Source organism: Centrocercus urophasianus, unplaced genomic scaffold, assembly GCF_019232065.1.
Source record: "Centrocercus urophasianus isolate 14NV4802_14NV808 unplaced genomic scaffold, USGS_Curo_1.0 seq_73, whole genome shotgun sequence".
Classification (NCBI taxonomy): domain Eukaryota; kingdom Metazoa; phylum Chordata; class Aves; order Galliformes; family Phasianidae; genus Centrocercus; species Centrocercus urophasianus.
Window position 1 is genome coordinate 5,866,678 of NW_024885344.1, and position 27,139 is coordinate 5,893,816.

Here is a 27,139-nt window from a genome sequence, read left to right on the forward strand (position 1 = left end):
CTTGATTTTGGGGAGAGACTCGCCTTTTCTTCAAATGAATCTTTTTCTAAAACTGTCAGTCTGCAGTTTTCCTGTGCCTGAAATCTGTACTCTCAGTTTCATGCACAGTATCCTTTAGCTTCCCTTCCTGTAGTATCCACAAGCTATTTAGTTTCTATCTGTTCCCACATGTGTCTTCAAACACAAGTTGAAAAAAGCAAACACTGACATTTCCTTGTTTTTTTTTTTTTTATTCCCCTTCTAGGCTTCTGGACTCATACTCTTCTCTTTCCTTAGCTTTACTTAACTCCAAGTTCCCTCTTTTCCTCTTCACAAATACAATGATGCTTTCATTTTTTCCCTGCCTGAACTTCCCTTAGGTTCTTCATCCTGTGCTTTTTTTCAAGTTTTGTACTGTTCTCCCAACTACAGCTATAACTTCTTACGTGGTTACCAGTTTTGTACAAAGCAAATGTTGATGGTTATATATTAATTTTGAATTAAAAAGTAATGGAATAAATAAAAAAAAAAAGTATTTATTTCCTTAACAAGTTGATGAGGCTCAGAGAAGTGAACCTAAACACACTGACAAGTAAGCATTTTACACAAGGTAGATTCTTATTGCAGTGTATGTTACCAGCCTTGTAAATAACATAAAGTCAGAGTGCAATTGGTGACAGATGTTTAGTAAATTAACATGCAGTTTCTCATCAAATTTATGTACATCATGATATTCAAAATATTGTATTTAGGTGGGTGCTCACACAGTGAGAGCATCCTGAATTAAAGATCTCAGTCCTTTATAAAAATCCCACTACGTTCAGTGCTACAGCAGAATCCAGACTCAGTTACATACAACTAGAGGTATCTCGTATATTATAGACAACTTTACATATGGAAAACTATACTAAAAGTATTGACAACAACACAGTTATGATCTGCTTATTTTGTTGTTTAATATACCTTGTATTTCTAAGGGTACACATCTTTCATCTTAACTAAAGTATTAACACAAAATCTTGAATTTTTCTGGAGTGGAGTATGTTGCATTGTGTCTATTACATAAAATGATTTCCCTGTGGATGTAAGCAGGAGTTAGAGCAAGTGGTAACTATTTAAGTCAGTGAATTTCATGAAACATATCAAGCCACCATGTATACCTCTTCACAGAAATCAATATTCTTTTTATTTCTGCCTGAACCTGCAGTCACTTGAAGCAAAATGCAAACTATAAAATTGAATGCAGTCAAATGGAAGTATTCTAGCAAACAACCAAGCTGACAAATGAATAGAAGTGTCAGAGTGTACTTAATGGTATCATCCTGGTGTAAGGGGATAGTACCTGCTTTTTTTTATCTAAATTTTCTCTTCTCCATGAAGAGAAGATAAAATTACTGAGTCTCTCAACAAGAATACCATTTGGACTAGATGATCTTGTAGGTCGTTTCCAACCTTGTGATTCTATGCAGAAAAAAAGCTGGAGAAGCAACTTTGCATTTTTATATATAAAGTTCTAACTCCAAAGGTGGTTGTAAATAATGAAGCTGGGTTCATCAGCTGAGTATAGAGCAAAAGTATGGTGGACAAAAGTATGACTTCTCATATTAGTGGGGGAGAACTGTAAATATCTTAATAAAAAGCATAATCCTTTGCTAACTCTGTCGTGGTATGGTCTCTTTCTCAAATAATCCCCTGCCAACAGTGAAATGCACACCTGGTGATCCTAATACCATGTGTCAAGATCTGTGCTAAAATATGTTAATATAAGTGATTAAGGATTAATAACTTGGCCAACAGGTGCACCTTCATGTGGACTCTGTAGTTCAGCCAGGGATTCACTCAGAAATCATCTCTTAATAAAAAGCATTGATGAAAAAGCAGGCAGTAGCTTAGCACAGCTGCCAAACCTCTTCCCTTTCTAATTCACATGCATCCAATTGTGAGCTATGGTACAACAGTATCTGCATTCTGATTGGAAAGTTGGGGATATGCACAGAACTTCCGATGAAATGAATGAGCATTATCAGGATAGGATCTTTGATCCAGACTGCAGACAAGTTTGATCCCTATCTTGGATATACCAGCTTGAATTTGATGTACTTCCTTTGATTAATGCCACAGAGAACAGAATCTGCCCTACAGCTGCTGTTTTTCTTCGATATTCATTAACTATTTGTTGGTAACTTCAAAAGGAACAAAGTAGGTTAAGATCATTTTTTAAGCCCTCTTCATGTATTTGCATGATATAATATAGGAAAAGCTATGTATAGAGAAGAGTTCCTGTGCTGGAAAATATTATGAGCTGTTTATGTGATGTCTAGCTGTTAGCATGCTGTAATGCATAACCATTGTTGTACATGTAATTGTTGTAATTGGTCCAGTCATCTGCACATTGATATTCTTGATTAGGCTGAATGTATGGATGATAAACAGTTTCTTTCCCCAAGAAGTAGGATGGAGCAAGTCTTTGTAAAACAACAGCACTGAACTGGTATGTCAGCTTCCTTCGAATTTTAATAATTTCACCTGTTCTTCCATAATTCCTCAGTGCTCTGGCCATTTTCTGATATGTCATGATCTTGCGATTTCCCTTTCTTTCTCCCCACAGCTCTGCAAGTTTCTCCTTGTTTTTGGAGACAAACTGGAAGACGCCATTGGGCTTATCCACCCATTGGATGCAGTTTGCCATGGCTGGATCATACAGAGACTCGTGGAGGTACTCAAACAGACGAAGTTTTTTTCTACCTATTAAGAAACAAAGTACAAAAGGTCAGAACAGAAGTCGTGCCTGTTTTAAAAGGAAAGCAGTTGTCTTATTCCTGGAAAAGATCTTAAAGGAAAAAGCATACATAGGTAAGCCTAGTAACCTGTCAAAAAGTTTCCAAACAAACATTTTGCAGGAAATCATGTCCTCAGGCAGTGCTGGCAGGAAGTTCTGAAGGTCCAATCTGGAGGCTTTTTAATAAATACTTTCTCCTATTAATTAGAACTCAAAGATTTTGAGATGAACCAATTTTGACAGGTTTGTTTCAGGACTTTTTTGAGGAAGCAAGGTAGGCTCTGATATAAGAAGGAGTGAGCAAGAAGGAAAAGCAAGCTAGTTTTGCGTTGTAATTTTCACCTAGTCAATAAGGAGCTTTACCTTCTTGCACACTGCACATTTCTAAAAGCATGCAGAAATTTCAACTTGCCTTCCAATGCAGAATAAAGGAAGAAATATTTGTCAGTTAAGAAAATTCTTCTTCCCACAGGTCCAGCTCTCAAACTTAAGTTTACTAGTAAGGCTTATTTAGTTTCACTTAAGTCTTGTGGGTCCCTCTCTTTGAAGCACTCCTAGTTCCTTTCACTGAGCCAAGGGTGACCAAGAAGCTGCCATAAGGAGGAAGAATTGAAGATTACGAGACAAAGAGGAACATTTTGCAGAAAGGAGAGTACATGCAGAAGAATGGCTTCCACTTCAACGAAAGTGGAAACAAGCAGCTGCATCTAAATTTCATAGTCTTGTCTTGCATGGCTATTTTAAAGGCTGGGGAAAAGTGACAGTTGCTAAGGAACAGTGAGGTCGAGCCAAGACATCTGTTAGGGATGACAGTAACTCTGCTTCTGGTGATAAGGAAATAGGAGAGAAGTGGCCAGACTAGGAAGAAGAAGATCCTGAAAACAGAGGTACTTTCCAAAAAACTGTAAAGTTTCAGGATCTAAATAAAAATTGGCCTGTAGCTGGGAGTACGTTTTTTATTATAAATACATATAATATTGCCAAAATGAGTAGCTTAAAAGCAAACAGATGAGGAAGACTGCCTGGCCCCAGCAGGCCTGAATCATAGTGGGTGACATCCTTAGATCCCCTCCAACCTGAGTTATCCTATAATCCTAGGAACCCAATTAGAATGAATAAAATAAGGGGGACATGTGGATGTTTCTTCTGTTCATCAGAGCCTCTAGCTGCTGCACACAGAGTCTGAAGGAAAACAACTATGTGATGTTGTACATACCAGCATCTCAGAGTTCATACTGTCTTTCCTCTTACTTCAGTTGTCATTTCTGTCCAAGCTTTTATTTCTAGACACACACACACGTACTTCTTTCTCCAGCTGATGTCTTGGTTTGAGAGTACATAAGGGTTCATATGTGTGACTGAAAATAGATTTCTGTGCCCCAGCTATTATCCCTGAAGCCCTATACCGTGTGGGCGCATCAATTTGAGCTGGGATTAGTGCATGGATCTTCGTAATGCATAAATCTGCAGTGGTCACTACCTGTCCTCAAACTGTTGCACAGCATCAGTCCAAGCCAGCAGGCTAGTTTATGTAGGTTCTCATGTAGTCACTGGAGAGAAGGAGCTCCTCCAGAAGATGTTTCAGAGCATCTGAATTAAGTTTCTGCACTGAATTGGCCTAAAGCAGCTTAATTCTCTCTGAATGTGTCTTTTGAATTTCTTTCTTGATTGTCTCCACCTACCATGCTTTAGTTCATAACAAGGAATGGTCTAGAAATGAATGAACTGGACTTGTTTCAGAAGCAATCAGATTCAAAGATGTTTTCCAGAAGTGCTGGTTGTTTCATCTACAGATCTATTCCTGAAGGGCCACACTACTTACTGTTCTACAGATAGCCTCTCATGCATCAGTAGGGGCTCAAGAGGACTAAAATTTCATAGGTACAAAGTAAATAGATTGATAATAATGTAAAAGAAACATGAAATAGGAAATAAAGCTTAACAGAGCAGTAACAGCGGTGACTTCAGCTAGTAACATATAAAATTCCCTGGGTTCCAACACTGGGTAAAACTTAGAAGAGCAACATTTCTTGGCATGTTTGTGTTTGTGGCAGTGAATGTCAAGATTTAGGAGTCCTGAACTTAAAAGAAGAGATTATTCTTCTCATCGTCCCGAGGAACTTGTAGTAGCTGGGCTACTAAGCAACGGAAACCACAGTACCCACCATCAGTGGGAAGGGATGATACCAAAATCTGACAGCATGTGGTTAAAGTTAAGAGAAGGGGATTTCAAAAAGCAAGAAAACTAGGAAGCTGCTCAAAAGGACCCCACAGTCAAAAGTAGGTACAAAGCTGTGGAAATCTCATCCAGTAGAGTCATAGAAAGGATGCTGAGTCCCATCTGAAAAACAGAATGAATGCAACAACTGAAGTAAAGTGATGATCACTGGCACTTGACCTGTACCCTACAAGAGAGATGCCCATTCAAGTAGAGTCAGTCAAAAAGAGCATAAAAACAGCTATCAAATTGTGCTCCTTTTCTTGTCACAAAAGCTAAGAAAAAATATGAATATTAAACAGAGAAAGTTATAAAATCCAATTCAAACATATTAACATCTGGGGAAAACCTTCAAGAAAGCTGTTACTTGCTGAATCACATGAAATAAATGAGTTATTAAAGTGATTAAATATATTGCTGTACTTCTTTGCATTAGACTTCAACCGAGATGATTTGAAGTGAAAATGCATCCCTTGTTCATTTTTCCATGTAATAAGCAAGAGCAGAGAACGAGAAGTGAGGAGATTTATCTTAAAGTATAAGGTTTAGCAGACAGGAACTGAAAATTTGCAGTTGTATTCTAGCCGTTGTTAAATATTAATGTATTTTTCCTATCAGAAGTAAAAAAAAAAATAAAAAAAGCCAACAAAACAAAACAACAAAAATAAACACACAAACAAACAAACTAGGACATAGAATGCATGATTCATCAAGGGAATTTTAAAGTAACACAATGCACTTATCAAGAGATATTCTTTCCACACACCTTTCCCTGCTTTTGGCTGGACAGCAGCAGCATGCATCACTTGGCTTTCTGGAGTATTCTGCAGTGTATGGTAGACAGAATCATCTGCATAAAAATCTGCTGCACTGTTCTTCAAGAATTAAGACAACGAAGAGTTAGCAACTTAAAGATTAATCACCCGAAGCCTTAAAAATGCAACTTTTTCATCCCCTGGCCCCCAGAAGATTCTTTCACAGCCACAAAGGCGTGCATTCTAGTCTATCAGTAAAAAGTTACGCCAGCATGTTGAATGGGAATGATGGCCCACCAGAGAAGAAGTTAAGAGGAAAATCAGAATGATTTCCTCACTCTGCATCTTTAACCATTCTCCTGGAAGCAGAAGAGGAATTCTGGACATTTTTTTCGGAGTCAATAAAAGACAAGGACCACCTGGACTGTGTCTCAGGAGAGACTTTGTCACTGCTGTGTTAGATTCTCACTAATCTGCTGGCTGAAAATGGGCTTTTGTGAAATTCATTTACCTGAAATTATCTCCTCTGCACCACCTATTTCCCACCACTCCTGCAGGCCACACTTCCAGAATGAAGATGGGCTCTGCAGGCTAAAGTTTGTTTGTTAGTTGTCGTTTTACATAATGAACCACAGAATAGCACCAAATAGCTAAACTGATTCCTGAAGAAAGACTAATAAATACGTTTTGCAGATATGCCCCAATGTGATTTCACCTGAATTATACCTGACCAGACCGAGTTTATGATAGAGGTAGCATAATTATTTCTACTAGAAATCACAGTCAGCCAATTTTCAGTTTACATCCATAGTAATTAGCTCACTTACTATCACAGTTCTCCAGCTATATCCTGGGTCCTCTGTAGAGGGTACTGCAGAATAGCTGGGACTTGCTCGGAGGTGGGGATGATGGTTGATCACAGTCAGGCAGTTTTTATAACCTGAGAATTTGGAGCAAAAAACTGAATAAAAAAAAGAGGGAAGGAGAGAAAAACAGGCAAAAAAAAAAAAACAAGAACAACTGCAGCAAACAACCTAAGATGCTACTCATCTGTCAAAATGTGATTATCCTATTGTTGCCATCTGGGTAATAAACTCCCTATAGCCAGGATGTTTCATGCCAGTGGGTTATCCAACATAACCTGCATACAGGTACCTATAATGGTACCTGCCTCTAGGCTGGTTTTGGTAACCTCCATGACTTAAAGCAATGTTCTTTAAGATAAAATGTCAGTTATTTTATAGTATTGTGAGATAGTTTTCTTATTAGAAAAATGGAGGGCCAAACTGATTATCAAATGTAGGGAATGGGATAATTACAGAAGATTATTTTACATATTTTGAACAGGAAAAGGGAATGCCACATGATTCTTCAGCAAGTCATTAGTACAACACAAGTGAGAGTATAGAAACACGAATGAAGTGAAGGACAGAAACTGGTAAGTATGATTCTGGGCAATACTGTTTCAGTTATCTAAAAGCATTACTATTCCAAATCAGCTATGGGAAAAAGGAATTTCTCAGAGCATCTGCAGAGCCTGAAAGAAAACTCAAAAGGGTCCCAGGATGTTTAAAAGAAGCAGAAGAGGATACTGGAGTAAGGCACTGGAAGCGGAGCAATGTGTGTGAGCAACAAGGCGTAAATGTACACTGAGTTGCAAGTATTTAAATGTCTCTCTGTTGGCCCTGACAACAGATACAGACATTGGGAACATTTATATGTAGTGGATACTTCAGTGTGCAAATTTCCACTGAAGTGGAGGCAAAAACTTATTAACAACAGCTGAAGATATGAGCCAATTTGTCTTATTTACATTTCAATGTATCACAGATAAACGCGCAAATAAACTTTCTGGCATGAAATACCTTCCTCACAAAGGACAGTAAATATGTTCTTCTGGACGTAAAGGATTTGCAATGTAGCTTCTTACTTTCCTTCCATTTCTATTCATGATATAAAAACACCATATACAGATACATTTTAAATTTTATTGCATTTTAATTGCAATTATCTTCCCTGAACTGAAGGAATATGCAGCTTACCTGTATTTTAAGTTTTGTAGTGCATAAATTCTTAATCTGGAAGCCAGGAAAATTACTTTTCTGCTAATAACATAGACTGTGCCTAAAAATATTTAAAATTTGTACCTTAATGTAAAAAAGCAATTATGGAAACAAAATTCATATGTTGAATTCTTTGTCTTCTTTTAGTCTTTGCATTGGAATTCATTCCTATATGAGTTTATTTACACCATAACGTAAGGGCATTTTTCAATTGAAGCATTAAAACTGGAATATGCCTGTTGCACTTTGGTCTTACATGTTTTGTTTCGAGCTCAATACACCTCAAATAGTACAGGATGGAAGGGGAAGAGGGGCTGTCCAGTAACTTCCCTGTGATATGGCTTGGAAGATGCAAACCACCCTGGGCAGGGTCAGGTACAAAAACCCTCCAACCCTTCTCCATTTTCATCATAGAACGGCTTGGGTTGGAAGGAACCTCAACGATCATCTAGTTCCAAACTCAATGCCACAGGCATTGTACTCCTCAGCTGTCCATTAATCCACCTCTAGAAGTTACTGTCCCAGCCATATATTTTAAGATATTCTTTTCTGTAAGAATATAAAGCTGTAAGTAAAAATAAAGTAATGTCCCCCCTTTACCTTGTGAGTACTGCATTTCTCTGTCGGAGTGCTGCTGCAGTACTTCTAGTGCATCTTCAAAAGCCTGACCCAGTATGTCTTGATCAGAAAAACTCTGCAAGAACATATTTCTGTCAAAAGTCAGAAAAGACCAGGTGTTCTTCAATATCATCAGTAGGAAGATCCCGAATAAATACAGCGATTACATAGAATGTTCAGGTATCATACCATCCTCCTGGAACGTATTTTGCAGAAAATTAAGTATTACCAGAATCTCTACTATTATGAGAAAGTTCTCACTCCCATGAGAAGTCTCTTTGAGGTCAGTGGGAAAACTCTCACGGGTAACATTACTCACTCTGGCAAATGTTTCAAGGTTCATTTCCTTCATTTGCAGCAGAAGTTTACTTAAAGGGTGTTACCATTATTGCAGTGGGTTATAGCATTTAGTGCAGAGGTATATATCACTTGTTTACCATGATTTATGAAGCCAATATTATCATTCAGTATCATCGACATGGCAAAAAATATTACTTGCAAATCTGGAATTGCTTATGCAGAGACAATGTTATATTATACTACTCTAGGAAACAAAGCAATTTTGAAATAGATTTTCAGCAAAATTTATTGTCATTTTAGAACATTTTAGAATGCTGGAACTTCAACTGAAGCTAAGAAAAGTCTTCCCAAAATCTGTTGGCCTGGGAGTTTTCTGTAGCATATTTGAAGTTCTAGGTAATAAAAGAATAAAGGCATTGTAGACTTACCATTATTTAGATATCAAAACTTGAATCCTGTTTAGAAAAAAACAAAAAAAAACCCAAAAAAAACAGTGAATTTGTATATTTCAAAATAAACAATGTCTCAGCATAAACAAATGAAATGAAATGCATATTATTTCTAGTGATGAAACAAAGTGAAACTACTTAGGATTTAGGATTAGAAAGTGGTGATTTGTTTTAATGCAGTTAAATACATGTAAAATTTTTTTTTTACAATTCATACTATCTTTCATTACTGGTGTTTCCAATTTCATTACTACTGTAGCATTTAGATTACCATCGATATCATCATAAACATATTTTTAGAGACTACTTGATGTTAAAAGAAGTTACTGCTGACATTCAGTCTTAGCTCAACTACAATTTTCTCATTGAAAATAGTGACTAGAATTAAAAGATAACATGTAAGTCCTTTTATTCTTTAGTTATAGTAAAAAAAAGCTTGTTTTTTTCCATCATGTAAATTAAATTAGCATCTGACTGTATATGAATATACAAAAACTTCCAGAGTAGGTTCGAGTTCCAGAAACAAATGTCATTGTTTAATAAACAGTGAAAATAGGCATTTTTCAGGTATCTTAATATAGAGTATTCTTTTACATACAACATTACTCAGAAATGATTCCTTATTACCTCTTGACATTTGTTACAGATTGTAATAATTGAAGTTTCTTATAACTTGCAGCTTTTTTTAATCCTGTTCTCATTTCCACTTATATTTCAAAATGGTAAAAATTAACAATAAAAAATATTTTTTATTTTACTCTTTAAAGCTTTGATTATAGCCTATTGAAAAAAAATGGACATTTTGGTACTGATTTCAGCAGACAACAAAATTGGTCCGTATGATGTTTTAAAATGCAAGGAATAGGAAAGATGCTTAAGTGTAAGAGAGAAGTGTTTTCAGCCAAGACTCACAATGGATGTTCTAACTTGATAATTATGCCTCAGTCAGAATATACATATCTTAAAGTACACCATTAAATACTGTCAACATTCATAAAAAGCTTTTTAAGATCTTGATGACTATGCATGTCAGAAAGATCTCAGTATGTGGAATGAAATCCTGGTGGTTCAGTCAATTGACCTTGCCAGAGCCAATGGGATTTCTCTCTTTAATTTCAGCACAGCAATTATTTCAACAAGCTAATTTCACTATAAAGCCAGAACAGACCACATTAATTCTTTACTTGCAATGGTTGCCAGAATCTTGGAGCTGTAGAAATTAAAGACGTGAATCTCATGGGTAAAGACCCTAGTTATCATAATTTTAATTGTTTCACTTTCTTTAAAATGCATTTGTCTAACTCAAACTTCAAAGTGACAAGTGGTAACCTTGACAGAATGTCTGCAGTTGATGCTTTTCAGAGCCTGAAAGGGTACTGAAAATTATCACTATCAGCAACATACTGTTGAAAGGTCATACCAATTACAAAACTGAATTCAGTTTAAAAAAAGAAAAAGAAAAAGTTACAGCAAAAATGAATTTTAAAAAATAAATAAATCTTAACACTTACCTAGAATTTCAGCTCTACACACAACACAAGAATCTCTGTTTTCATAAATAAATGAAAGACTGAGTTCCCATAGCAATGGGCCAGCAAAGGGGCTGCATTAAATAGCTGGTTTTGGGGAAGTGTTTTGGGAAGGGAATTTTTCTAAGAGTAAAGGTGTAGTACAGTACTAGCATGGCCTTCATTAAGCAGAAAAGAAGGGTGATTTAAACAAATAAAACAAAACTAAACGTTATAACTACTTAACAAAACTATGAAGATTTTAGGAATTGGAAGAGAATCCTTTTGGCTGTGAGACATTCTAACAGATCTGCCATTGGTAAGTTATAGGGCAAAATCCTACACCCCTAATCTATCCCAAACAGACTGCAGTGGACCTTCTGGTTTCAGATGAACCTCCTGTTTACCTCAGTGTAAGAAGAAGACAAAACCAGACCCCAAAATATGAGTTTTGGGGAATATCAAAAGTCTGCTTCACAGCTCAGGTTTATTGCCCAGGCCCAGCTCTAAGGCATTTAGTAAAGATCCCATCAAGCTGTAGGTGCTGATTTGATGCACCCTTCCTGAGCAGCTCAACTCATGATACTGTGTCCTCTGGGATGAGGACTCAACTCATGATATTGTGTCCTCTGGGGTGAGGACTCGCTATGTTTTTCAGTAGAAAACTTCTTGCCACTGACATAATCCTGTGCCATAACTGTGCAACCAAGTTTTTCAGAGGCACGCTTCACAAAGTATTGTTAACATACACTGTGACATTTCTGTAAAATAGTAATCACCTCTTACAACATTTATTTATATTCTCTCAGACAAGAATTGCCTTAAGAGCCATAGCCTGCACTTGTCTGTGAATGCTGAGTGGAAGTAACTTGAAGTCAATGTTAATATCAACTATCATTTTCTTGTTTCAGATGCAAGTTGCCTTTTCAAAATTTACACCACAAGCTTTCAAAATTTCTTTTTAATGGAGTATATTAATACACGTATGTGTTTTTTTCAAAATACAAGTTCCACTTCATAGTACTTTTCTGCTATGACATGGGTTTATAAGGAAAAATGAATCAACAACAGCACTGTCAATTCAGTGACTCAGCACTGGATTTCAGTGCAAAATTCTATTACACAATTAATTCCCTCTGCATAAACTGCTAAGTTTATTCTGTAATGTGGAGAAACATTGATGTCTTGGTATGGCTCTTTTCTGCAATACAGCTGTATCAGATTTAAAATTATGAATGAGCTTCAAGATCTCTTGTATCATCATGATAATTGAGGTATTAATAGGCAATCTGATCTACTTACCCCCACATCTCTATCTGAAGTTGGAAATTTCATGCTCATTCTGGCTACAAGGCTACTGGGTGGAGCCAACTCAAATATGATCAAAGTTGAGAAATTAAAGCCATTGCATTGCTCAATCAAAATGTTTCATTTAAGTAAGAGGCTACAGTGTAAGGAAGGTCATCAAAAGGTTACTTTTCAGAAGAAATGGGAAAGTTCCGTACATAGAACACCATATCACACGTAAACATGAGCAGTCATTGTCTCATAGGGTGAATCAAACTCCTTCTGTATAGTCAAGATAGGCGATGTGTTGGCCTCTACCAAGAAATGCTGTCGCAGAAGAAAGCCTGTTTTGATTTTTGCACTGGATGGGACGATAGAATTCAGATAAAAGCCTAAAAAAGATAACTTACTATTGAAATGATGTCTCGTACAATTGATGTGCCTGACAGCAAAACTTCAATATCAGTAAGAAATCACAGCATCAAGCTTTTTTCCTTCATCCGTGTTTTAAAAATAAACTTCCAGTGACAGAGTGATTGTTGAAGTTTCAGAACATTCTGTCATTCTTGCTTGGAACTAAAAGTCAGTTCATAATATTGGAATAGGGCAAGCATTTTCACCTTTCTGAATAAAAAGAAGAACTAAATAATGCATTACAGCACTTGCTGGTGGGCCGTAGAAAGCATGAAGACTCTTGCATGAGGCATTGTTTAAAAGTAGAATAAAAAACAGTCAAGACCCCCCTATAGAAGCACAAAACTTGAAATTATAAGCTTTCTTACTAGGGATTTTCAGCTTTCTCAGATGTTTTTCAATGTCAGATAGTTTGTAACTGCCCAGGTAAAACAGACAGACTACTTGCAATAGAAGAAGATCCTCTGTTTTTAGAAATGATTCTGTAATGGGGAGTCACTTGCCCCCCATGTAATAGATGAACTACCAGTTCAGCAATCTTCAGAAGTTAGTTATAAAATGTGGCAGCTACAGAGAGCTCCCATTTTTGCATACTTGTTCTGGCCTTTGGCAGATCTCTTTGCAAATCCTATTCTGGCCGTGCAGCTCTTTGAATGAGCAATGATCGTCATCATGAATTCCCATGGCTGTCGGTTCACGGTACTGAAAAACCGCAGATGCTGTCTCCCTATTAGAGGGAACGTGCCTGCGCTCTCATCCTTAACCTAACCATGTTGACCAGCAAATTTTCAAATCCTGACAGTATGCTTGTTCTGGTCTGCTTCATTCAAGGTCTGAAAGAAGTTGGAAAGTTTCTTTTAGCAAGGAAACAGCTTTTTTCTTTACAGAGAAGAAACAGGAATTGACAGAGAGATCTCTTCTTTTGCAGTGATAATCCAGGCACAAGTATTTCACAGTGAATTGGTATGGAATACAATTTCAAATTAGTGGCTTCAGAAAGTACTTAAAGTTCCGAGTCCCAAAATACAATGAAACTCCCCCTTAAAAACACAACAAAACTAACAAAATCCAACAACATTGAATACTAAGCTATCAAAAAATAAAAATAAGCATGCTAACTACTGGCCTAAGTAAACACTGCTTACTGTGATTTTGATCAGATAATTAGTGTAGAATTACAGACAGAAAAAAAACCTGAATGCTAACATTAAAATGGAAAATACAATTATGGCATTATGTCGCACAAGAAAATGAGATAATGAAACTATATCTGAGGGCTACATTTGTGCTAGGGGATTTTGGTCTATGCATTTTGAAAAACAAAATGATCTATTCAAATACCAGAAAATGAGAATGTATTTGTTTTACAAATTGTGCAACAAATGGCAATGAAAATCTATGCAATGCAAAAAACATACTGTTTTATTGCTATTGTCAGATCTATAGTATGAGTTCCTTAGCTGGTGGAAATTGGTACAGAGCAACCAAAGCCAAAGGATCACTGATGATTTGTATTAACAGAGACTCTGGCTTGAAGCTGACACTGATCTAATTTTCAGTTCAGTAAGGTGGAACTCGCTGTGCCAGCACTGATGCTTCACATTCTTCCTGATCTCCTGATTTGAACTGCTTCTTCAGCTACCTTGTAAAACATCACTTTTGGATAGACTGACATAGTGACATTTTTGTATTTTAATCCTCTTTAAAAACAAAAACAAAACAAAAAAAAACTTTGTCCAATCATTCTCTCCAATTATGACTTACGTATACAGTATTTTCTCTTCTTAAGAATGAAGATATAGAAAACATTTTAAAAATCGAATTTTAAACCTGAAATGATAGATCATCTCAATCAGACTAATTTCCCTACCTTTGAATATGAAACCTTCGCCTATTACATTGAGATTCCAAATCACGTTCTTAATATTGATTTATAATAATTTGCTTGAAAGTTTCTTGAAATATTGCTTTAATCCTTTCTGAGTTAATACTTTTCTGGGCTTTATAGGGCTAAAGTAAAGATGTATTTCTATTTCTTAAGAAGATATTCTACTTTCAGACTACCTTAGAAATAACTATCATTATCTTAATGTAAATGACAGAAATTGAGCCAATGATGTGTTTAAATCTTAATTCTGATTTGGGAATTCACCATTCAGTCTTGAAAGACATATTTACTTGGAAAATTTCACATGTGTAACATAGTTGGTTTAGATAGATTGAATAATTATAGGGGAAAAAAAGCAACCCAGGCATTTGGAGAAATCATTGCAGAGGTTACATCTGAAAATTTAATTACCTCTTTTAGGGCCTTAGAAGAGAAGTTTATTGTGGAGGCAGCATAAGTGGACAGATCAGCTCTTCTGTGGAAAACCCACATCTAAACCCTCCAGTTAACAACTAGACCCAAGATATTGGTCCAGTTGGCCGTGTCAGCAGGCCTTCTCAGGAAGTTTCTTCTTTGGCTCTGCACAACCTAAGGAAGTGAGTTTCTGCTGGGAAGTCCCGTGAAGACAGAAGACCAAAAACCACAACAGAAGCACAAGGAACTAATAACAAATGCAATGAAAAAAAAAAAAAAATAGTTAAAGAAGATTCTGAAGTGGTATATGAAAAAATGACATTGATTAATCTACAGTTATGAGTATTGCTGGAATAGGTAGAACACCTACAAGCCAATAATCTTGCTGGGGAAAACCATCAAAGAAATTAAACATTCAATTCAAGATTAAAAATATCAGAAAATTTTTCAAAAATAGCTACGGATAACAGACTGTCATCAAGAGATGAACTTGATAAAGGGTAAGAATGAAAAAGCATATAGAAAGAATAACACAGTCTTTTAATAACCTTAACTTTAATAATTCTTAATGGTGAAGCTGGGGAAACCAAAAGAAAACAACATGTTTTATCTATTTGTGGAAGAATCATGCCTTCAGATTCAAGGGGTATTTAGATCATTTGGGATTAATTCAATACCCTATTTTAACTCCATTCTCCCCAAATCATTAAGGTGAGATTTTCTAGGCAAATGAGACTTTTGGACTCCAAAGAATGGAAGAACATATTTGTGTCTATTTTTGAAAACCTGAAAAAACCAGAGTACAAAAAACTGCTGTAGCATCATCCATATTGCAACTTAAAAACTTGACCTTGAAGCTACTGCTACATTAATAAAAGCAGATGTTATGTATGTCTAGGCACCTAGACTCCAGAATGCAGGAAGTACATTATTCTCCCTAAGTTCTCTCTGAAGCTTTTGGAAACACTTTTGTAACTCCAACTAGAATCATCAGGCACAGTACCACACAGGAAACAAAAGCACTTCATCTAGCTAGTCAGAAACATTAGAGAAAACATGTCTGAAATCCTACCCCCTTCCTTCCTTCTAAAATCCTTGTAGGGGGTACAGCAGTGGTATGTTAAATGATTGAAGAAATGCCATGGGCTGTGGTGATGTGAATTCAGTTCCTTCCTCAGCCTCAGGAGTCCAAACTCACATTCTCCACCGTTGAGGAGACTTACATGATAAATCTAGGCTACAGCACTTCTTCACCTTCAAGCTGGGACAGCTAAGTTTGTGTCTCTGCAAGCCATCAAAAGGACTGTTTCCAAAACTCTAACTTCTACAGTTGGAGCAAAATCTACTTAAGGCTATTAAATGTAGAAGTATCAACAAATTTCTTTAGCCACAAGACGTCTCATATATGGACCATTACAGCATTTTTGTGTTATGTTCAGATATCTAATCATCTACAGACTTCAGAAAGCAAGTAAAGAGGTGCTGATGAAATTAAATGCTTACAGAGATAGACAACTTCGAAACAGCACTTTTAAATTCAGCTGGGGTACAATACACAATTATTTCACAATGATAAATGCTTCCAGGTAGAGCCTGGAGACAGATCTGAGTTGGTGATGACTTCAGAACAGGAAAAATTCTCAGAAGATACATATGCCTTCTATGAAAATGCATAATAGCACGTAATAAAATTGTTTCTGGTTGCAGTGCAAGAATTTGTAATTGGTGGGTTTCATTTTCTAGTTCAAAAATCAGAGGATGTAGGAAATCCAAAATGTGTTCCACAAACTGTGAGATGGAGGAGGCAGCTAGTATGAGCAAGGCTTAAGAAGAGAGAAAAATCTGCCCTGCATCAGACCAAAAGTCCACCTGACTGGTGTCCTGTCTCTGACTGTTTCTCTTACTGGATGCCTATAGATGAGCGTAAGGGGAAAACCAAGGGGACCTAGTTTCTAGCAATCTGCTGCACATAATCCTCCTTGTGGCTGATGTATTTGGTTCCATGAAGTTCTTATTCTCATTTGGAAATACCAGGATAATCACTATAGCTGTTGTGCGTGCCTCAAAGCACATTGATATTGAAGGACCAGCACCAAATTTTTGGATACAAGAATGTTAGCTACCTCAAAACAGAGTATTTATAATCAAAGAAGGATAGAGACTTAAAGAAAAAATGAACCAGTAAGGAGAATAAGATCTTAGAAAGTCCACATCAGAATAATAATAAAGAAATAAACATTTTGATATCTTTCCCATACGTATTAGCACCATGCTCCATGACGGGTGCCACAAAATTTTGGATCTGTGCAAGCGCGTAACCACCAAAGGCTTAGCAGCTAAAGCTTCTGACAAACTGTCCGTTTTCAGGGACAGATTTAAGTTCTGACAGGGAGATGAACATCTGTTTCCTACACAGGGCTGAGAAGGAAAAAACAGAGTATTAGAAACTTGATAAAAGATCATCTGAAAGGAAGGAATCATAGGATCACTGAACTGTAAAACCACCAAGGTTGGAAAAGACCTCCAATATCATCCAGTCCAACTGTCCAGCCACCACCAGTATTTCCCCATTAAACCACATCCCTTAGTATCACATCCAGACATTTCTTGAACACCTCCCAGGACAGTGGCTCAACCAGCTCCCTGGGCAGCCCAATCCAGTGCCTGACCACTCTTTTGGAGAATTTGTTGTTTCTAATATACAGTCCTGGTGCAACTTGAGTCCATTCCCTCTCATCTTATCACTAATGAAAAGCTGTATGGTAGGGGGGAAGATAGAAGTAAATACTTATGAGAGGTAACCTATTGATAGAGCTCAGTTACAGACATGAAAATGCATCAAAAGCTCTGAATCAAGGTAGTTTAAATCCAGTAACTATTTAAGGCCATTATGAGCATTATAATTTTAACAATGAAAAAAGGCCAGTACATTCGGTCTTTACTGAAGGAATAGCATGAGGTCAGATTTCAGCCTTAGTTCTAGATAAGAGAAATGCATTTTAAGGAACTGCAGGGTGGTAAAGGAAATTCTTTAAAAATAGAATTCCTCCTGCTACTATGCTCCGAAGATGACTTAAAAGCCAGTCCAAATGGGGTTTTAAGCTTTGATGATACTAACACTTCTGTGGGCATAAAGTGCTATCGGTAGCAAACAAGTGCTTCCTATATTACCAAGGAAGCATTGAAGAAGCAATCAGGCTTTGGGGATTTTTAGATTCTGGTATTACAGAAATCCTGTACCTTAATGGTAGAGTGGGAGGCATGCTGGTAATGTTGTTTCTCATCCCGGAATCTTTCTCTGGACTGGAATTTTATGAAATGGTGATTTATGGTTGTAGATTTTAAACTAAGCTGAATTTTTGTCATGGTTTCCTCTTGGCCACATTCTTTTAAATTTCTTTTGGGGTAAAATAAATTGCAAAATCTGACAAGTTACTTGTCTAAGAAGAGTTGTTTTTTTTGTTAGTTTGTTTTTTCTACATTCCATCATAAAAATGGTTAGTTAAGAGAAATATAAGGGGAAGAGATCAGTTAAAATAAAATTTAGGAACAGCTTGTTGTACACATTGCCATTCTCTCTTTTTTCAACAGCTGTAGAAACCCACAGAATCAAATAGACATTTTAAAATCCAGTTTCCTTAGAAGAGACCTATAATAAAAGGCTGAATAACTGTTTAATTATCACTGAATTCAACAAAGAGTCTTGGCAGGCATACCACACCTCAGCCTCATGTTGCTGCTGTGAGTGTCTTCTATGCAATTCCTCCAGCCCACACCTACATGATCTCAGCTAGCCCAGCTCACTCAGGAGTGAGGATGCATTTGATAAGGGTAAGTACAAAAGAAACATCAAAAAGCATGAAGCAGATTGAGAAATAGAATCATGGTTTTATGAATAGGGCTTCTGGTTGCCTTCTGTGATATTGCTTTTAAGCTGTTGGCAGGCTCGCTAACTTCACTCATGTACAAGAACCTAAAATAAAGATAGGTTTAGTTTAAAGTGGCTTCCTTTAAGCTGATTTCAGAAATCTATAGAGCTATAGACACAGTTCTAGAAAACATTCAGATGTGGCCTTAAATTCATGCCTAATAGGAAGCACATTTTAACTTAATACTAAACATGTACTTAATATATCCAAACAAGTTGAGACCCTGATTACCAGACAGTAAGAGATACCACTGCATAGAAATACAGTGCCTTGCATTTTATTACCTCCCCAAAGAGATGCACACACCTTGCAGTAATAAACGTAAAGAAGATTCTAGAGGGAGAAGCTTGCAAAGTATATTTTTAACATGATACAGCAAGGGGAAATGAGAAACATTGAGTGCCACATCACTCTTCAGATCAAACAGTATTTTTGACCTGTGTCTACCTAACTTTCATTATTTCAAGTCAAGCTCTTAATATTATCTGCATGCTGGAGTCTTGAAAAACTTTTAGATTCAAGGAATGTAGAGCCTACTCAATTAAATTAAGCACAACAGAAAGATTATGTATTACATATGCACAGCCTGAGAGATTAAGTTTTACTCCAACCCATGCCAGGAAGCTACAGCGCAGGTCACGACTTCTAATTCTTGCCTGTTTTCAATTTGATTTCGAAAAATGTTGAAAAAGACAAAAAATTGAAATCACAACAGAAATAATTAGCTTACTGTTATGTTTGCATGCCACTGTGCACCTCATGTCTAACACTTTCAGCTACAATCCAGGGCAAGCAGAACTGCTTTGTCCTTAATGACATCCTTTTGAGGACCGTTCAATTACAGAAACAGAAAATCTCACAAGCGTGTTTTATGCTGAGGACACATCTGTCTTCTTTTCCACAAATTTAGATAAAACTGCAAGCTGAATTTTGATAAAGCTGCAAGCCCCTGGAACTCTTCCCTTCACTCATACTCAGTAAATGTTTACTCGTCAGCACGTGAAGACAGAGGAGATGTGCTTTGCTCCTTCTCAGCTTCTTTCTAAGCAGTGGACTGTGCGCACCTAAGGAAAATTTAAAGAGGAGATTTTGGGCTTATTTTTTGGGGGACTACGTGAAGACAGTACAACTGAGGGTGAGAAGTCTTCGTTTGAGCAGGGCAAGAAGACCATAAGGCAAAGACAGGGGTAATAGAAGACTGGTCTGTAAAAGACAAGAAAAGGAGGTTAAGGTTAAGGAATAGAAGGGAAGCATCAATGCCCTTTTCCAATTTCCAAACTCTCAAAATTTAAGCAGGACTCAGCAGAAGCATTCCAGGGATAGAAAAAGCCAAAATCGAAAACATAACCTCCCTGCCCTCTTCCCTGGTTGTGTGAACATTTCCCCCTGAAGGACTCTGCTTTTTCTGTGCATGCAATTAATTTTGCTCTAATGGTGACTGGTAAATGAGACTGTCATGTGCAGAAACCCTTCTGCATCTGTTGCAGAAGTTACAAATTAATCTAGTGAATAAGGAAGAGAGGATGCTCTCAAAGTTAAAGCAGCTGAAGGCTACTCTGGAGAAGTGGGTTCTGACCCTGTCTTTACCACAGAGTTCCCAAATGATGCTAGGCAAGTCCCTTTGAACAAACTTTCACAGGTGGTCACTTACTGTGTGTTCCTCATTTTCTGGATGTCTGACATGAGACCCCAGTACAGATTTGCAGAAATGCTGAGTAGCATCAGCTGCAACCATGGTCATGGAGAACAGGCTGAGCCCATAGTGCCCACAAATGCTGAACTCTCTAAAACACGAGCTCTTGGGTATCTTTTATCAAATACACAACAGGAATGGGTGTTCTCTAAATTAATGTCTTTGTGACTTCATCTCACAAGTGTGAAGAAAGGACAATAAAATTATCTTCATATCTTGAACATCTTTGGAATATAAATGTCCTAATGCTTTTACGGTATTTTTATGTTGCAATGAGACTTGTGCAGCAAAGATTGTGTAGCAGGAAGGGCTGGTGATGATAGCAGTGATGATGGGCACAGGCTGCCCAGGGAGGTGGGAGAGTCAGCATCCCTAGAGATGTTGAAGAACCGTGTGGATGTAGCACTGAGGGATGTGGTCAGTGGGCATGATGGGGGTGGGCTGGCATTGGACTAGATAATTTGGTGGTCTTTTCCAACCTTAATGATTTTATAACTCTGTAACACACGTATATATAGAGAAGGCAAATTAAAGCTGAACCGGTCAAGTTGATTTTGCCATAATGTCACTAACTTTTGAATACTAATATTGAAAGGATACTAAGATTTGTAATCTTAGTATCTTATCAAAGTAGTTTCAGAAAGATTGTGTTTTTATTAGTGTTTCACTTTAGAGTATACATAAAACAAACAAACAAACCAAAAAAAAAAAACAAAAACAAAGGATTGGCTCTCAAGGGGGTTTCTTGTTTCTTAACAATTATGTAAAATTTTAACAGCAATAATGATTTTCTTCCAAAAATGTTTTTCAAGACTTTTGACTCAGAGATATTCATGTAAAACAATGCTAACAAAGATGTAACTAGTCAGATATTCTTTCCCCTCAACTCCTAGATCCTCAGTATGCATCTCTATATTAAAAATGACCAAACTAATACAACTCAGATGGATTACAGGCACAAAGCACATATAATACACTTCAGAATGTTGTGAGAACGGAAATCTCTGGCAGTGTTTAGAGGTTGGAAATGACAGTGATATCTTCCCAGTTCTTTGTTTGGGAAAGTAACCACTCTGAGCATGTAAATAAATTTCCAAGCAGTACCATCCTCAGCAGTATCGCATGAGGAATTAGAGTTACTAAGTGGCTGCTGTCTTTATACAGACTCCAGCTAGTTATATGAGATGTGGTTAGAGCTTGAGATTTGCCTGTAGCAAAGAAGTCACAGCTTTGACATGTCTGCTTTATTATTTCACAGTTTTGTTCATTTTCTAGCTGTCTGTGGTCTTCTCACACAAACATGGCATGAAGATCTTGATACTATCCTTGCACTACATGTGCAAAAACAGTGTATCTACATTCCGATGAAGAAAGAGAAAAATCAGGTCTTTTTCAAAAGCAAAAAAAGAAAAATTAAACACAGCACTCTTTTCCTGAGCATGCCATTTCAAAGGAGTTAAATTGTCTCTTTTTCAGTCCTATTTGCCTATAGTTAGGTATTAAGCAGCAGTGGTAATAAATACCACAAACTGCTTTTTAAAAAAGGTCTTCCTTTGCTATTTTGGGGTACAAAGATTGGTGAAAAAAATCTTTCTTTGTGAAAAATACATTGAGCAGCAATAGCTTTGGAAGTGAAATGAAGCAAAATTAAGGTAAATAAGAAGAAAATGTCCCAAACTTTGGTTTAAATAATCTCCACTTGAAATCTCTATGAGAATGCAACAGAAAACGTAGATCTACTTTTAGGAGACAAACATGACTCAGCATAAGTTTTGTTATAAATAAGTTCCTCATTTTTAATAGAACTTGAAACTCGCTCACATAGTAGCACCATTCTTAGCAAACAAAAGTGGCAATTCCACATCCTACATTCCAGAGGACATACCTGCTTTATTTTAAAACCAATTTGAAGAAGTAAATGCAATCATTACACAAAAAAAGTACATGGAATGTATTTTTAGACAGGAATTATAAGGCATTACGTACATAGATACATAGATCAATAAATAGTTTAACACAGACAGAGTTGTGTGGCAAGAGGTAGAACAAGGCCATCATCAATTCAGCAGACAGCATGCTTTGTTCTATGTCAATGTAGAAAATTACCTCAAATTTCACTTCTATTTACACCAGTAATAAGCTGTGTTATAGAGAACATTGCCTTTGATCCCAGTGGAAGTACTTTGCTGCACTGTCTTTTTTCTGATTAATAGCTAATGAATAAATTCTGACTTCAGAGCTGCAGTCCTAGTTAAACTATACATACTTAAGTATTCTGTGTAATTTAAGTTTCCCTTTACCAGGCATATTTTTTGTTAGGGTTCTAGGTAGCTGCTTAAGACAACATGAATATACTAGTTTTATACCTTAGTACACTACTGCAAGAAGTGTTGGAAAACACAGAATGTTTTTTGCTTTATGAGATTCTTTGTTCCTTGTGTTCACCTTCTGCCACTGTGAGAAGCTGCTTCTGATCTCTGAATGATTTCCCCAAGACATTCCAGGTGATGTATGCCATACTATTTGAGGAACTATGAATTTAGCTGATGAGCACACAGACAAGTAAGTGAACTCACAGGGGTAAAGGACACAAGAAAACATCAGAAAACTTCTCACTGTAGCAAGGAAGCTTCAGTTGAAAGTAAGGCTTAGTAACTGGAAAATAAAGCCGCGTATTTCTCATTTCTTACAAAGGTAATTTTGGCTTATTGTGTTTATTGTTGTTGTTGCTGTTGTTGTTTTCTTTTTCTCTTTTTAGATTTGCTTGTGATGCTTCACATTTGTAGGTGACTGCTGACTTGAAAAGCTTTTGGGCAGAATCCAGAATCCATTAGCCTCTCCTATAGTTACGATGATTCTGCTTTTTCCTGGCTACAGATCTTACAGTTGTTGGAAAGCTTTCAGAGGATCGTGGAACCTGGTGATTATGCTGTGGACTTGTCTGAACTGAATACCTAAAAAATGAGTTGTAGGTGATCGTGAGGGAATAGACTTGCTGTTCTAAGTGGTCTCTTCTGGTCTGTGTTCCAAACCAACTTGATCAACATGTAGCATGTTTATTATCTTATAAATACCAATAATCTAAACCAAAAATAACAAACTTCTGAGGTCTTTTGCTTGTTTTTGGTGTTTCCTTAGTTGTGGATTTTTTTTTTTTTTTTTTTTTTTTTGAGCTAATATGTTCAGACTTTTAATTTGTGAGCACAATGTGTTGCCGTAAGCATATCTCTTCATAAGTCCTTGTCAGTGGAATTTCATATTTTGTCTAACGCATGTTGAAACACCATACAACCAGGCCAACTTCTGCACTGCTTTTGACTGCAGTGCAAAATGAAAGTCAATAATTGCTCTGGTTCATGACAAATTTATTTGTTTTTTATCACAGGAAGCGGAAAAGTTATTGAGCTTTTAAAGGAACAGTTTGAACTGCTGGAATGCATTCATTTTAAGCAAATTTCTATGATAGAGAGATAAGTGGTTTGGTGGCAATGCATATGTTAAAGAAAACAGAATTGGCATTCACAAGCTGTCAGCAGGGAGGCCACTCTAATGAGAAAACAGAAGAGGAATTAATGAATATGTAGACAAATTAGGATTTTTCTAGGATTGTTCAGTCTGGAAAAGAGTAGGCTCAGAAGAAACCTTATTGTTCTCTATAATGACCAGAAAGGAGTTTGTGGAGAGGAGGGGCCAGCCTCTTCTCTGATGTAACTGTGATAAGGCAAGAGCAAATGTTAAGTTATGCCAGGGAAGATTCAGGTTGCATATTAGGAAATATTCTCAGAAAGAGTGGTGATGCATTGGATGCTCAGGGAGGTGACAGAGTCACCAACCCTCAAGCTGTTTAAGGAAAGGGTAGATGCAGTACTTATGGACGTGGTTTAGCGGGCAATATGGGTGGTATGTGGACAGTTGGTCTAGATCATCTTAAAGCTCTTTTCCAACCTTAGTGATTCTAATGTAGAGAGAAATGAACCCAAAGCTGTTCTGAGACAAGAAGACACTTCTATGCTTTGGCCATCTTTCTCTGCATCTGTTTCCACAAACTTCTAGGTTTGGTTGATTTCCATGTTTTTTCCCCCTACCTTTCACAAGATTCACCTCAAACTTTTATTCTAAATGAAAGAAACATGAGCACAAAAACTCAGCTGCAATCAATGTATTTGTGTTCCCTCCCTCCATGATCATGACTCTTAAAGGAGAGCCTCTGTGGGCTGGGATGTTTTCACAAATGTAAAAAGGACAAAGCCACACAGAGCCACTTGCTCGGAACAATCTGTATAGCTGTATTTATACTATCATTCACACGGGCTGCTGTACGAAAAATTCTACTGCTTAGGATGTTGCACAATAATTTCTCGTTTGAGGATCCCTATAGCATTAAAGGAGTTACTGACCTTGTTAAGAAGTCCTGGAAGAGAGATGTGCTTCCGAGACTTGGTTCAAGCATATACAGCATCTATGAATGGGCTGACAGAGTTCTACATTTCTCTTCCAGCAAGAGAGCATAGAATCATAGAATGGTTTGTGTTGGAGAGGACTTTTAAGATCATCTAGTTCCAGCCCTCATTCTATAAGCAGAGACACCTCCTACTAGATGAGCCTAGAATCCACTTGAAAGAGTGGATTAGGGAAACAGGTACCAGAGGCCTCAAAAGTAATGGAGAGGTTCCTGCACATATCAACTCAAAGATGGAGAAGGGGACAAGGCATGTGAACAGCGGCTGAGGGCCCTGTGGTTGCTCAGTGCAGAGCAGAGGAGCTGAGGGGAGGCCTGATGGCGGCTGCAGCTCCTCACAGGGAGCGGAGGGCAGCGCTGAGCTCTGCTCTGTGTGACAGCGACAGGGCCAAGGGAACGGCATGGAGCTGTCAGGGGAGGGCAGCTGGGGGTCAGGGACAGGGTCTGCAGCAGAGGGCAGTGGGCATGGAACAGAATGCCCAGGGCTGTGGGCATGGCCCTGAGTGCCAGAGTTCAAGATGAGTTTGGAAAATGATCTCAAACATAGGGTCTGATTTTTGAGTGCTCTTGTCTGGAACCAGAAGTTGGACTCCATGGTCCTGATGGGTCCCTTCCAAGGCTAGTCTATGATTCTATGATTCTATGAACTCTAGTGAGTCTGGGATCAGACATAGAAAAGAGCTCATGCCAGTCTTTAGAAGAAAATGTAGAGGAAACACATGATCTGCAGAGAAAAGTAGAGTCTAGAACAGAGTTTCTGAAGTGGTTTCTGCATGGTGCAGGAAACCTGCGAAGAAGGTAATGGGTCTGTGTGAAAACAACATGTTTTTGAGCTAGAATAGCAAATTCTGGCTAGAATAAACATTTATAACTGCACCAAGTAACTAAAGCTTACACAGAATAAAACCAGAGCTGTGCCAATGACATGCAGTGGTATCACTAACTACACTGGGAATTTTCAACCCGAACTGCTTTTCTTCTCAGAAGCAAGGCCACTTGTGAAGTACTTAGGCAACAATGTAAACTATTAAAAAAATAAATACAAAAATAGGCTAACCAGTTCTTTTAAAATAGGTAGTTCTGTTAAAAAAACAATAACAAAACAAACAAAACCAACCAACAAAAAAAAAACTCCACGTCCTATATCTTGTCCAGTCAATACAGTTACTTGCTGAAAATAAGCTTACTCCTGAGGCAGCTGTTGAAAACGTGGATTCACCCTGCTTTCTGAATGCAAAGGATGCACGATTTCTGGGACAGCCAACAGCCCCACAGCCTGGTATCAACGACGTACTGCAGCAGAACTGAGCAGCTCCTCTTTGGAGCTGTGGGTATGTGTATCATCTGTTGGTTGGGTGATTTGTAGGTCAGTGTGCCACTGGGAAATTCCTGGGATTGTAATTGCAAGCTTGTTATACAGAGGTGTTTTCAATTAATCCTTACTTCAGAAATACAAGTCATAAGCGAAGATATTAGCGTAATATACAGAAATAACGTAAAACAAATACAAGCCAACATAAATGAACTATTTGAACTCAACATTATTGAAGGTTTAATCAAGTGTTAAAATAACCATGCTGTCAGACCATCACAGGAAGAAGGATTAGCCCTCCAAATGTGTGCTTGAATGTAGGTTGAGAAGTGCTCAAAAATACTGTCAAGCAAACATACCGCACTTCCAAACTGCTAAGCTCCTGACGGTCAACAGTTCTGATGTACCAATCAGAAGGCAACATTTCAACAAAGAACATCCTAGCTCACAACTAAGTCAAAAATCTATGTCGTTCTGTTCATTCTCCTTACCTGCGTAAGCACAAATTCCACAGAAATGCAGGGAAGGCTCAGCACTTCAGACAACAAAGCTATGAGCTTCACCATGCTAGCTAGGGGAACAGCTAAATCAGATGAGGTGGGAAGTGAGTTGCAACAAGTACTATTGCAACTAGGGATCTTTTAAAAATGTATGCTCTAATTCAGTGAAAAATCCCCGAATTACTATATTTAGAAGACAACTACATGATGATACCATTCAAAACAATAAAATTTTCCATTAACTCTTACTAAAATCAAAGATGTTGTTCTAATGATTGGACCTCAAATATTTCTATTGTACAGTTTTCATAGCATGATACATCATATATTATCAGAGGTGGCTCACCAAAACTGTTACATATGAAGTCCAACAACTACTAAAAATCCCTTTGCAAGTCCAGCAGCTGTTCCAGACCCATAGGGAATGCTTAAAAGGAGATTATTCCAGAGCCAATGCACAAAGCAGTCATAAACTGTAGGTAGAACAACCCATAAGCAATTATATAATGATGACATTTAACAAATCAGTTCCAGCCTTACCTTTAATTAGCATTTCTGGGAGATGAAGAGAAGA

At 37.4% G+C, this 27,139-nt stretch overlaps 1 protein-coding gene across 7 annotated transcripts; it reads right to left on the reverse strand.

Annotated features, from left to right (window-relative positions):
- Positions 1-499: 499 nt before the first annotated feature.
- SPIC (Spi-C transcription factor) lies at positions 500-27,139 on the reverse strand. 7 transcript variants are annotated; one of them, XM_042838105.1, is made up of 6 exons: positions 27,106-27,139; positions 9,141-9,167; positions 8,395-8,488; positions 6,559-6,671; positions 5,743-5,851; positions 500-2,724 (listed from the first exon to the last, which is right to left on the reverse strand). In XM_042838105.1, exons 2-6 carry the CDS (start codon positions 9,141-9,143, stop codon positions 2,297-2,299), a joined length of 747 nt encoding a protein of 248 aa, XP_042694039.1. In that variant the 5' UTR covers positions 9,144-9,167; positions 27,106-27,139; the 3' UTR covers positions 500-2,296. The 7 variants fall into 7 exon arrangements, with proteins under 7 accessions (XP_042694039.1, XP_042694038.1, XP_042694036.1 ...); XM_042838104.1 differs by lacking the exon at positions 27,106-27,139 and adding an exon at positions 10,673-10,739; XM_042838102.1 differs by lacking the exon at positions 27,106-27,139 and adding an exon at positions 10,673-10,714 and having other exon boundaries at positions 8,395-8,504.

Bases quoted from the DNA above. Each gene is read 5' to 3' on its own strand.
- SPIC (XM_042838100.1), bottom strand. From the start codon at position 8,545: ATGATATTGAAGAACACCTGGTCTTTTCTGACTTTTGACAGAAATATG. The intron at 6,672-8,394 runs GTAAAGGGGGGA...CCAAATTCTCAG, and splicing joins AGAAATGCAGTACTCACAAG to GTTATAAAAACTGCCTGACT. The intron at 5,852-6,558 runs GTAAGTGAGCTA...TAATTCTTGAAG, and splicing joins ATAGCTGGAGAACTGTGATA to AACAGTGCAGCAGATTTTTA.